At 37.0% G+C, this 12,833-nt stretch overlaps 1 protein-coding gene across 1 annotated transcript in view; it reads right to left on the reverse strand.

The window, feature by feature from the left end:
- LOC139740819 (protein spire homolog 1-like) overlaps window positions 1-12,833 on the reverse strand; it is an 82,460-nt gene that overhangs the window by 6,152 nt on the left and 63,475 nt on the right. Inside the window, exons 9-11 of the mRNA XM_071651391.1 lie at window positions 11,289-11,443; window positions 8,368-8,563; window positions 6,879-7,021 (exon numbers count right to left, since the gene is read on the reverse strand). Coding sequence (XP_071507492.1) covers window positions 6,879-7,021; window positions 8,368-8,563; window positions 11,289-11,443 — 494 coding nt within the window. The remainder of the gene's footprint in view (window positions 1-6,878; window positions 7,022-8,367; window positions 8,564-11,288; window positions 11,444-12,833) is intronic.

Consider the following 12,833-nt stretch of genomic DNA (forward strand, 5'->3'; position numbering starts at 1 on the left):
TGCCGCAATTTTCTAATATCGTTCTTTTTCAATGTCATTGTCAAGGGGTCCACGCAAAGATACCCTGCCCTGCTAACAACACATCAAATTAATTCCACTGAATGGACTAAAAGCTGTTTAGTCACTGCAGACTCTGCCGTGATCAAAGCAGATACACATGGTGGCAGGGCATTCTTTGTAATCATATCTATTGCCTGGCCTTGGGTAAGATGAAAATATACACTGCAAATGATATCAGATTTTTATTGAGAGTGGTGCAGTATATAGGGCTTCATTTCAGAATAATCTGGGTCTTTTCACAGGAAATTTTATGTTGTCAACACTCAGTATGATCCTCACAACTAAACACCCATCATATGCTACTTGACAAGCTGTTACTGTTCTATCAAAATTGTTCTTGTTGTCTACAATAATCAACTTCAGACTTAAACTTTGTTAAATTGACTGTTATATCTTATGGTATTAGTAATACGTCATTGTACATCCACACCGGATATCACGTTTTATTCTATTTTAGATTGTTATATTTGATGTATTTTTTAATGAGAATATAGAATATAAATCAAAATTACATAAACTGAAATATTTGAGTTAAATACTACAAGTATCAAGTATTCAAGTCAGTCTCACATGACCAGTGAGGTTTCCTAGGTTTCCTAGTAAATTAATCAACTTATTTCAGCAGGGTTAGTTATATACACAGAGACTGAATAATATATTCACAAGCACATATTTCATTATGATCTCTTAAGTTAAAAGTAATAGATGTGTGTGTATATATTGAGAGAGAAACTTAAGTAAGAGATCTGATGAATGATATATCACATGAGTGGTGAAGGAGTAAGAAGATAACTATGCTTAAATTTTCTATATTCCTCTGTAGTAAAATCCATGTGCCATGCATTTTTCTAAAGTCTTAAATCTTTAGCAGTGAGACACACTCACAAAGAGCTAAAAATTAGGTATTTCCACAGCAATGAAATGATTGCAAGATGCTGAATAGGAACCATTTTCGGCAACTGTTTTGTTGGTTGAACCATCCTTGTTTTGAAATCATACTATAACTAGACTATACTATACTTTACCACTGTAAAGGTTGAAATTTTTGTGCAGTGGAAATTGTTGTGCATTTTGCACAATGAGAAACTAGAGTAGTGAAAAAATAAAAGTGCATGATTTTTTTTTAAATATGTAACACTACTAATAAATGTATTTTATATTTTGATTCTATGGAATAAAAAACATGCAAAATTTATCTAACCCGACCGAGTGCACAATAATACTCCTTCAAAAATATCCACTTTTACAGTATACTATTATGAGACTACAACATACTTCTTTTCACATTTTGTTCAGTGCATGTTTGGTATAATTCCTTTTTCATTTCTACATACAACTACATTTCGTATGACTTGTCTCAACTTAGCTGAAGATGTCATGCAAGAAACAACGATCCTACTTTTGAACAAAATAGGGGAGGCTCAGCATGACAAATTCCTGATCAGCATTACATTAAATCTTCTGAAAATGACATTAGATAGAAGAAATCATGAAATCCTATACAAGAGAAGGGTATAAAGCAATCAGTGAGTTAATTGGAGTGATGAAAAATACCACAAAAATGAAATGCACTGGTGAATAATTAGCACTACAATGAATGTATTTAAAGATGCGAAGATTAATAAGCAAGAGCCATGTGCGATATGTACCATCACCAATTTGATAAGTACTTTGTGACGGAAAAATAATAGAAAGTCAAAATAAATCTGTTGCAACTTGTGTATGTCCAACAGTGAGGGACCCACAACAGTTACAGTAACTACATGTATTCGTACATTGTCAGAGACATGCTACATACCGGTCTAGCCAAAAATGCCAAAATATGAATACCATAAGAGGATAATAGCCATGTTTAATACTTCCATCATAACGTCTACAAACTCCCTAATTTTCCCAAAGTCAATTAGAGATTATTGTACCTCAATGTGTAAGATAATAGCTGAGGCATCATGCTGTATATTGCTGGTAATTAATGAATTATCATGATTACAGAATATGTCTACTACCAATGGTACATTGTGTAGGTACATGTAATTGAACACAGAATTTTTGTACTTACTGTCAATTTTAGACCATTCGCAAAAGGAGAAATGTGAACAAGATTCATTAGATAATTGGTCAACAAGTCATTTTGGGTAAAATGAATGAGCAATGCCTTCACCGCATTTGTTGAGTTCTTGGAAAAAAAAAGAAATTCAATGCGATGAGCTGCAAGATAGATAGCTAATGCTGATACAAATGACTTCCTGTAACACTTTTTCTCTATTTCTTTTAATTATGGAAAATTACACTCACTTTTTTTTTTTCAAATCAAATCTCTCAAGCAGGCTGTTACTGCATTACTTTGCATTACTAGGGAACATCTTTGCACAACATAATGAGAGCTTTCTAGCAGAAATGGAATCATTGCAACATACTGTGACAACTCGTTTTGCAGACAAATCAAAACATACAATTTACTATGCCACTAACATATTTGCTCAGTGCATCTAAAGCACTAAGGACCGACAGTGTTTTCAACTATAAGAGAAAAATATATGTGCAGGAAATCTGGGGGTGGGGGTGGAAGGGGGTGCATTCTACATCAGCTGTTACAATATTTCGCCAAAATAAAATATCACTAATGCTCAAGTGAATCATATGCTTGTGCACTTGCTAAATTATCATATCAAGTAAAATTCTTTTATTTCACTTGGACCTTTGACCCACTGAATGTAATTGGATCTACACTGACAGTTTGGAGGTAAATTTCATTAAAATTGACTGAAACCTTTTAAAATCAATCCCTCTTTCTCTTCTCTAACTTGCATATCGCCTTAGCACGGCTTGTCCTTGGGTCAGAGTTTGATGTCATGCATCTGGAATTAATGATTGACATCTATAAAGTTAGGTCACTGACCTTTACCTTGTAATCTCCTTCTTCCAACCCATAGGCACACACACACACCCACAAACCTATGTACAAACACACACCGAGAATTTCATTGCAGTAATGCTGTACCTAACGGTGTTTTAGAGTCATCATGGTTAATGTAGATGCTATATAAATAATGCATGAACAGAAATTGCAGAGAATATGCCTACTGCATCCAGGTTGAGGCATGAAAAAATCAGGACCTGAAGAACAAAAGGTACCAGGCCCATCAACATTGTGTTAAAGGAGGAATAGCTACCATCCCTATTCCAACATCTCATGAAAATATTGCCTCCCATTAACAAACATTATTACATCCAAGGTGGGAGATTGCTAAAAAAATTTCTCTTCAAAAATAGCACTTCACTTTCATTTCGTCATCACATTTCTTGATCGCAAATTCAACCGCTTGCAAATCAGCTCGTAAGTTCCAATTCATCAATTATTATACTTACAAAATGTAAAATATTCATATTATACATATACCTTTAACTAAAGGTTGTGCCTGGTAATTGAAAAGTTTGCCCATCAGTAACAAATAATTCATGCAAACTTATTATAAAGAATTGAAGTAATTCTAAATGAACAGGCATAATGAATAACTCATTGATGGGTCAACTGGGACAACAATTTCCATCTATTCCTATATATTTCTTAATCAGCCTATAGTTTTAAATGAAATGAATTTAAATGAAAAGATAAATAATGGTAAATTTCTCTTTTTCCTTTGAAAACACTTTAATGTGTAAAACAACAGAAATTTGACATTCGCATGAAGTGTTTGGAACAGTTTAGACTCTTGATCAAACATTCTCAATAATGTCAACATGTGATCATCCAATGTATTTACAAGACATACAATGGTGTACCTGTAGACCCATTTCACTAAAACTAACAGGATATAGCAGAAAGAAGGAAGAGAACACAAGAAACTGACAGGGACAGAAAGGAGTCTACCGAGAATCACTGAACAGAGAAGAAATCCCCAGTAATTTGGGCACAAACATGATTGGAAAGAATGTTTTGTTTTTCACATGTTTGCAAACATAGGGTCAGAAAAGATAACCTGGGAATGAGCATGGATATTAGGCAGCATCCCCATAGACAACATTCGCACAAATACAAAACCACTTTCATACACACCAGTCATTGAGTTTACAACCACAGCCCTGATATGATAATAACATACCATAAAAAGATGAGATTCATGAAATCCCTATAAAAGTGTACACCATCACAGAATTGTGTAGGTTCTTACTAAAAAACACACCATCAAAAAGCAAAGTTCTAATATACATACCACACATGGCAAGTTGAAATTCTTTTTTTTTTTCTCCCAAGAAAGGGACAGAATAAAATCACCTTAAACACAGAATATATATCATATAATGACATGTACCAAAATGCATTATTTGATTACACCTGATGGGATTGGGGGGGGGGGGGGGGGGGGCAAATGGACCTTGAATGATAGCAATGGATGGACAAGCTACAGATCCCTTGCTTGAGTCGTTGGAAGAGTGCTAGGGAAAAATGCTGAGTAACTATAGCCCCATTATCTAAGAGAAAATGGCGTTCTGGCAGTGCGTGATCATGGCACAGATATAAAGTACGCTACATAACATGCAATATCACTCTTTACAAACCTCAGGCAGATCAGAGTCACTTTGAGCCTCCTGGGTGAATGAGAGACTGAGTTTACATCAAATTTGTCCACATGCCTCTATCTTCACAAAATGACACAATTTTCTAGGTATCAAATGAGCAGATCTCATTACCTATCAGTGCCCTTTTTGAAAGGTGACAGCGAGAAGGGTGACCCTTTTCATGGGGGTTCCCAGTAAGGTCAATCCTTGCAGGGATTAGCACGCTATGAAATTACATCGGGAGCATACTGTTCTCAGGGTATTTTGATATTTGATATAAATTTATTTCTGCAATTTCACGACAAACGTAATATACAAATACATTTTTCTTTTGTACAAATCATAGGATTTTTGAAGAAGAATTAGTAAACTAATAAATACAAAATATTGACAATTATTTTAATACAAATTACACAGAACATCAATAATAAACAAAAATAATTTAAAGGAACAATCTAAGGGGAGCAATTGCAGAAAAAGTCTGTATCCTATCAGCTTACGCTTGAGAGCAGAAACAGCCCAGTTGACGAATATAGATAATGTTTATCCAGGGTGAGTATCAGGATGGGAGCGTGGGAGGGTGCGTGGTGACAACACCTCGTATCTCAATTGGCATATTATATTCAAAAAGCCACGTCCAACATACTGATTTGAGTTTTAAAAGATTACAGATATCAATGTGATCCAAAACAAAAAGAAAATATATTTTTGCATCTGTGTGTGTGGGTGTGTGTGAAAATGATGCAAAAATGAACAAATTTGTTCACTCTCCTGAAAATTAATGATTTTATAGATATGAGGTCATGTTACTCTGTACTAGACTGATGTTATCTATGTAGTTTGTTCATTCATTTCCTGAAAACTCACACAAATCCTAAGCATAGCAGCTGAAAACATAAAACTGCGGTCAAAAAACAACAAAGTTCTTAATTTTTGACTTGATAGAACATTTCACGACACAAATAATACTCCTTTAGATTAAGTATGATCGTAAACAAGTGAAAATGGCATCCTTACACACAAGTACATATTATGAATTCACTACCGACAAAGTAACTAACAAAAATCCCTAAATGTACAGGCTTCAGTAATGAAACTTTCTGTCCATGCATATGTCGGACCTTCACATTCCATAAGCAAACATTGCATCAAACAACTGAAAGTCAGCTTTAACTTGGGCAACTCAGACGATTTTGAAAGTTCTGTAACTATCAAAGCAAGACAATTTCACATCAACAATGATGAGGTAAAATGAAACAGAAATTTTATTCTTCCTTTACGAAATGCTAACAATGACTACTATACAAACAAAACTCAACAGTGAGGACAATAATAAGAATTACTCACGCTATATACCTTTGGAATGTATCAATCTAATATGTCCAAGGTGATAGCTGAGGGCAGTTGGATTATTTTGTAGGTTGCGAGTGCTGGTAATCACTAATCCTCAAACAAAATAATGTGTATTATTTGTTTTGCTTGAAAGTTTGCGCAGCGATGTAAATGAAGAAGAGAAGCTTGGGGTAGCTGCACTATTACGGTGTTAATGTAAACCTTCCTTTTTCAAATATTATTTACTTTACAGACCGAATCTATGAGGTGATTTGTGTATTATCGGCATGGGCAGCGCCATTACTGCGGTGTTCACGCCTACCCCCTCCCTACATTAGCAAATGATGTATGCGCATGGAATGAAAAACTGATGCATGGTTGTTTTTAGCCAATAGGCGTCTCGTACTGAGTGCGCGAACACTTGCTTAATGCGCGAACCTTTGTAACAAGTGCGCATACTCCTGCTACAAGTGCACGATAAACATGTTTGCCCGGGGGGGTGGTGGGTAGGCGGGGACACCCCAGCTAGAGCTAATGGCTGCGCCCTGTAACCGCAACTTGTCTGCTGCCCTCAACGAACCCGAATCGGTCTATAGCATGATGAAGCAGGTCCTTGCTGTTTGATATATCACCCTCATTGCTAGTAAATAAAATGATGAAAGCTTGCCTGGTCACCACTGCGATGTTAAAGTGCTAATGACAAGTCACTATACTTTACTATTGACCAATCATAAGCAAAATTACATATAAGGCAAAATAAATGGCTGGTCACATGTATGCTTTCAACCAATTATATGATTAGAATCTGCTCTGTCATTTTGTGATAAAAGACGCAGCAGCACCAAACCAGAAGGGTTTGAAATTTCAGGAGTGAAATCTAATTTTTTGGCATTGGCCTTCTCAAAGGGCGCAGCTGGGATACTGACCTGGAATGACTGGCAGGGCCCAATACTGTGTCTCCTCACCGACTCCTTGGGAATGTCTTCGGAAGCGATCTCATCGAAGCTGGACAGCGATGACCTGCTGATGGTCAGCGTCTTCTCCGGGGTTGACGGAATGGTGTCTTGAGCTGACCACGAAAGGAACACACATTTGGAATTTTAAAAAACTTACTTTGACACGAACAATGGAAGACAAATTGGACCACATGAGAAAGTTTAAGGCACAATGTCTTGGCATTTGAGTTGTTTGTCTGTCTGTTTGTTTGTTTGTTTGTTTATTTATTTGTTTGTCATTTTTTTTGGGGGGGACGGTCATTTTGTTGTAAAGGTGGTAATGATTTTCCGTAAACTGTATTTAGCTGGTCTCTTTTTTTGTATGTTTACAATGAGATACTGTTTATAATGAGATAAAATTGGCATTCCCAACGATCTTGTCAGCTAATGGAATTCCCTGTATTTGAGTGGATTTACTCTCCGTATTATTTACATGTTTGTGTCTGCTACCACTACAATCAATACAATAACATATGAGATGTTCATGTGATCACAATGTATTGATGCATACAGATAGCCAGCGAAGCATGCATATTGTTGTTTGTTCCTATATTTGCCTTCTTAATCTCTTTATCACAATATTGAATAGGGCCTATAGCATTACCCCATTCCTTACGGGAACCTGGTATACCAGGTTCCCGTAGAGTCAACTCGTATACAGAAAACTGGCATGCCAGGTTCCCAAAATAGAGACAAGAATGTCTTCACTCATGGCCTAAATTCAAGTTTATTTGTGTTATGCTGACTAGAAAATGACTTTGAATGAAAGATTTAAGTTTTTTATATCAACATTTCTTCTTTTTCTGTGTCAAAACTGCATGTATTTTTGTCTAATCTATTCCTTCCAATGCAGTAGCTAGAATGCTTTTCTAGTTTAATGAAGGAACACCATCATTGCCTCTTTCAGAAAGCGGGGGGGGGGGGGGGGGGGGGGGGGGGGATAATATTACTCTTAGCATATGTCAGTAACAAGTTGATGAAATGTGTATCTATGAAAAATGAGATTTTGTGGAATTGTCCTTACTTATTCTTGATATTGTTATTAAACATGATGTCATGAGCTGTATTAGTCTCCTTATCTTGCGATGACATAACCCAAAATCTGATGCAATTCGTAACTTAAAGGCATAACTTTTGTTAAAAATGATGTCGTGAGCTGTATTAGTCTCCTCATCTTGTGATGACATCACCAAAAACTTTGATGTAATTTATAACTTTTGAATCGATTGCATGAGTTTCCCTGAAAACTTTCACTGATGCATTCTTCTACTAAATATTGCTGCTTTCACTTAATAATCCACATTGATATTTGGACCTTGGTTTCCTTTGAAGAAAAAATGACAAAATTTTTCCATCACAAGCAGGTGCTGAATCTGTAAAGCGTTTTGAAGTTGTTATCCCTAAACATTCCCCTCCCTACCTTGTGTCCGGCTGATGTCCAGAAACATCGTTGTCTGGTCCATCTTTTGTCCATCGTCGATGATCTTCTGAATGGCTCTCTCGAGGATGTCGGCCCCGTCCTCCTCATCTTCCCCCTCCTCAATCTCCTCCTCCTGGTAGGTTGGTCTCGAGTAGAAGTCAGACTCGTGGTTCCTACTGGTCTCGCCTTCTGACTCCTAGAGTGGGGAGATTAATTCATACACAATCCAATGAACAATTGCAGACAGGCACTGCACCACAAATTGAAATTTTTTTCATATTTCCGAACTATTTTGAAGCACTGGAGCCGGGTTTTTGCTTCATCTGCAAATGGTCAATAATGCCTTTAAAGATGCAATTCCGGACCTATAAAAGGCAGTCTGAAAAAAAAAAGGAACAATTTTATCAGCCCAAAAGAGAAAATTTGATCAAAATCGAATTAAAATGAACAAAGTTATGATAATGAGAAATTTTGATTACTTTTGCCAAACAATTTTTGAACAGTTGATAGGAATACAAAGTCTTAAAAAAACTATAATCAGTAAAATCAATGATCAGTGTCTTCATAAAACTTTCATGACAATGGGTCACAAATGGTACATTGCCTGTTGTACCATTCAGAAAAAAAAAATCCATCTAGTTCAAAAAACATGATATGAAGACAGAGTCTACAGTCATACAACTATATCCTCGCAATCAAAATTTCTACATGTTCTGTTATATTTCTTTTTAATTTGTTGTTTTGTCTTGTTTTGTTTTTTGAGGGGGATACCTGATATTGTGTGTCACAAGACAACACCATTTTGGTTTGGTCTGGCAATAGAACTTATGCAGGGAAATCTGAAAACCTTCCTAATTTCTTTTAAGTGTTTCTGGTATATGTTTATGTTTTAACAGGATAAAAAGTTATACAATGCAATCAATATGGTTTAATTCTTGCAATGAAATGAATATATTTCATTGCCGCCAAAAATCTATGGTTATTATTTTCATTACAACAAAAATCATGTTAATGTCAAAAGTATATTTCTATTGATTTCTAAAGCAATATCTATAGATGACACAAACAAACAGGACAGGCTGCTAAAGATTTCGTAAACAATGCTACAAGTTTTGTGGATTAGACTACGGGCTTCAAAATGAGATAGTTCCAAGAAAGATATGTCTATGCACAGTTGAAAAAAACAACAACAACAAATAACTACATATAGCCTGTAGAGTATACACTTTTAGTATAAAGGTCCTTGACTGACAGGACAGTTGCCACCACTGCCGATACGGCACTTTCATTAACTGGGCCTGTTGCTTGGCATCACCATAGCAACACGGAGGCACGATAACCTGACTGAACAGGATGTTATTCATTGGAAGGTGGTCTCTTTATTGTGGAGTTAATTGAATGATTTGGGACACATGACTCAGCCACAAGAATGAAAATAGGGAAAGCAGAACAAATTAATCTTCCAGACGGCAAGCTATGCATATTGACTTTCAAACCTCAAAGGACTATTATTAGGCCAGCCTTGGTTTAAAAGAAAAAGAAGACGAAGAAGAAGAAGAATGAAAAGAAAAATCAATATTTGTACAGCACTTGGAATGTGTCCAATCTGGACAGAAGTGTAATTATAATGAAAATTTTCCTCAAATTATTTTGACTGGCTTTAGATAAAGAAGATATAATTGCAAAAATTGTCCATATTAAGCCAAAATATACATTTTTGGATAATTAGTACAAATGTGAATAATATTGCTAAGTACTGCTACTACGACTACTTTTACTAATTCTTCTCGCTTCTCCCTCTCAGAGCTTGCTACAGCAAATTATGTCGTACATATTTCACCATAATTGCAGTTCTTATTTCATGTTGTGATACTTTGCTGAACTACAGCCAATTGTTAGTGAAGAACCACAATATACATTGATTTACATCTAAATTGACTGTAGCAGCCATTTGTCAAAGTTTTTCTATCTTTTTTGAAATCACATCTTACCTGACTATTTGTAGATGTCTTCTAAAACAATGACAAATGTTTGATATTCTGGTTATTTTGCTAGCACACAGAAATATATCTTTGAATCTGTGAGAAACACACCAATAAATCCCATACATTCTTTAGACATGCAACATGATTTCTATACTTATTAACTTGCCTCTGCTACAGTACCCTGGATACAGAAAAATGCTATTTACATAAATAGTATTTCATAGCTAGCTGAACTTAGCTCAATGAAAACAATCATTGTGCACAGAAAACGCTCTTATCAAAGCCTGTTTTGGTAAAATCCCTTGAAGAGCAGATTCAGCAAAGTCAATCAATTCTTGCTGATAAAAGAGTATTTGTATTGTGTGTAATTTGCATACCATTACTTACATATAATTGCAATATATGCTTATATTTGGACAAATTACGACTGCAGGAAACCTTAAAGTTACTTACTTTTCAGAGTTCATATGTCAAAAAGCTGAGATTTACAGACTTTTCAAGGACAATAACAGACTTTAAATTTTCACGGTCATAATCATGAAAAACTCTCATATCTATGAAGTTTTGAAGAAGTATAAACTCACTGAATTTGGGGTCCAGAGCAACAACAACGACAACAACAACAAAACCAACAATCCTGTGATGTTATAAAAGTAGACATTTTTGCGGTGTGGAAATTTTCACACATTTCATGGAACCAGAAGCTAGTGCGAAAAAATAAAAACTTACAAATATATTTGCATGCTATATGTTTCAGTAGTTAGTGTCCAGATTCTGTGGAATTAGAAATACACAAAATTCATCTTTATTAATACCTGACCGAGTGTGAAAAATTACTCAGGTGAAAATATCCACTTTTACAGTAGTTTCCACCCTCACAGCACTTCATTCAAGTATTAACCAGAAGTTGGCTAGCATGTTCAATATACAACTCACCTCTTCAGACCAATCCAATGTGAATTCTGCTTTAAGAACCTTCCTGGGGAGTTGGGGCGAGTCCAGGTCTATGCTGCCCAGGTCTTCCTCCTCCCCGGACTCGGAGTGCTCGGAGAGGTAGCTGCCCAGCCGGCGCTTGCTCTGCTGGACGGGGTCTGGGAAGGAGACGAGGGGGACAGAGGTGTGAGGAGGAAACAGACCGCAGTGGAACTGACCGGAGGGGCCCGGCCAGTGGTGGGGGAGGGACGTGTGTCCAAAGGCTTCCACCAGGCCCAGGGATGACGCGTCAAGGGCCGAAAAGTAATCTGTGTGGTCGGCGACGTCTTGAGTGTTGTTGAAAGAGTGTTGCCCAACAGACATCATAGTGATAGTGTACAGATGATCCAAGCAAGGACCGTGGTCAGTCACAAAATTACTTTCTATGCCTTGCCTAACAGTCACAGGCTAGCAGGACTCAAAATATTCCCAGGCGTACTCTATCTGCTACAATGGCTAACAACAAGAAAACGGTTGTAGGCTCCCAGGCTCACTGTTATCTGCTACAAAGAGTTGACCAACGACAAGAAAATGGTGAATGTAAGGTATATAGGCCTATCCATTAAACGACTCCTTCGGAACACATAACATATTTTTCTTGCTGCTTATTGCCAGGCAAAAACCACCTCTTCCTGTATCTATAGTCACATCCAAATAAAGTCTGGCACATCTGCTGTTGTACAAAACCTGCAGTATCACTTGCACGCAAGCATCACCAAAGAGCCATCTGCTTGGACAATCAGCTGATATGAATCTCGAGAAGGAAAAATACGGTAACAGCATCCTTCCAATGACAGCTGCATAGGCAGGTTTCCACAGCTGGGACAGTGGACGAAGGAAAAGTCTCCCTCCCACACAGCCCTAGCTGCCCCTTGGAGTAGTCTATCTCAAACTCAAAGCTGATTTCCCAGCGGAAAGGACACTGAAGCGACTTCCTTTTGTGGATGGGAGAAGGATACTGCAAGAAAACAATAAGCTGGAACCCATGTAAAGACTCCTTACTTTATAGACACAGTGTCAAAGATCTTCCCTCGTTCTATCTTCTCCTCAAAGGATGGCTTATTCTCAGGAGTGCCATCATGACATTCGAAGGTGAAGTTTTTGGATACTAGCTATCAAGCAGACCTCTCTCTTTTCCCCTTGAAGCGCTAAAAATGAAATACTGGGTGGGGAGGAGGGGAAGGCAGACCGAAGAGAAAGGATACGGCTTAATCACCGCTTTACGGGGACTTGACAGATTTAAACACACACCATGCACAGTCACTATCCCGTAAAAAAGGGTGACGGGCCTACTTAGAGATTAGAATCTCGAGGGAGAAATCTAACCATGGGTGACCAAAATGTAGGGATAATCTGACCAAATTGAAATCCTTCCTCCCTCGAAAAAAGAGAAAAAAAGAAAACTAAAACATCCAGTGGAGAAAGTCACAGATAATCCGTTCTAAAAGCTCCATGATTTGGCAGAAATGCAGAATCTTGGAAGACTTTTACTGCCACACTACCACATCT

Source organism: Diadema antillarum, unplaced genomic scaffold (assembly GCF_040938485.1).
Source record: "Diadema antillarum isolate AM-2024a unplaced genomic scaffold, OU_Dant_1.0 seq00000886_RagTag, whole genome shotgun sequence".
NCBI lineage: Eukaryota > Metazoa > Echinodermata > Echinoidea > Diadematoida > Diadematidae > Diadema > Diadema antillarum.